Genomic DNA, 903 nt, shown 5'->3' with positions numbered 1-903 from the left:
CACATTTGAAGGGTTTCTTTCCAGTGTGAATCATCTTGTGACACTTGAGGCTAAATTCTGTTGCGAGGCTCTTTCTGCAAAGATCACGTGAACACATTCTGTCTAGTGTGAATTTTCATGTGGTAATTACGGGAGTATGCATTTGAGAAACTCTTTAGAAGTAAGGCTTCTCTCCAGTGTGAACTCTCATGTGAACTTTAAGGTTTTGTTTTGCAGGGAAACTCTTTCCACACTGTTCGCATGTATAAGGCTTCACTCCAGTGTGAATGTTCATGTGAGATTGAAGGCTGCTTTTCTGTGTAAAACTCTTTCCACACTGATGGCAAGTGTAAGGTTTCTCTCCCGAGTGAGTTCTCATGTGATCTTGAAGGTTTGCTTTTTGAGTGAAACTCTTTCCACACTGTTCGCATGTATAAGGCTTCACTTCTGTGTGAATGTTCATGTGAGATCGAAGGCTGCTTTTCCGTGTAAAACTCTTTCCACACTGTTGGCAGGTGAATGGCTTCTCTCCCGAGTGAGTTCTCATGTGACCTTGAAGGCTTGCTTTTTGAGTGAAACTCTTTCCACACTGTTGGCAGGTGTAAGGCTTCTCTCCCGAGTGAGTTCTCGTGTGCCTTTTGAGGGCTCCTTCTTGAGCAAAGCTCTTTCCACACTGTTGGCAGGTGAATGGCTTCTCTCCCGAGTGAGTTCTCATGTGCCTTTTGATGGTTCCTTGTTGAGCAAAGCTCTTTCCACACTGATGGCAGGTGAAAGAGCTGTGAGATTTGGTTTTCTGAGCTCTTTTTCATATAGAAGCCGTTTTAGTCTGTGTGGATTTTTCACAGGCTCTTCAAGACTGTTTTAACACCACTGACTGGAATGTTTAAGCAGACTGCCACTTACAATAACACCACAGACCTCCAG

At 43.9% G+C, this 903-nt stretch overlaps 1 protein-coding gene across 1 annotated transcript; it reads right to left on the bottom strand.

Moving 5' to 3' along the window:
• Positions 1-6: 6 nt before the first annotated feature.
• On the bottom strand, positions 7-779 carry LOC107580069 (gastrula zinc finger protein XlCGF57.1-like; the record flags this gene model as incomplete). Its single annotated transcript, XM_016265816.1, has 1 exon — positions 7-779. A coding segment is annotated over one exon (625 nt), but the record flags the coding sequence as incomplete, so codon positions are not given.
• Between the last annotated feature and the right edge of the window lie 124 nt (positions 780-903).

The sequence above is a fragment of the Sinocyclocheilus grahami genome, unplaced genomic scaffold (genome assembly GCF_001515645.1).
Source record: "Sinocyclocheilus grahami isolate Dianchi unplaced genomic scaffold, SAMN03320097.WGS_v1.1 scaffold24266.1, whole genome shotgun sequence".
In the NCBI taxonomy this organism is placed as follows: Eukaryota; Metazoa; Chordata; class Actinopteri; order Cypriniformes; family Cyprinidae; genus Sinocyclocheilus; species Sinocyclocheilus grahami.
This window is presented reverse-complemented; position numbering and strand designations above follow the sequence as displayed.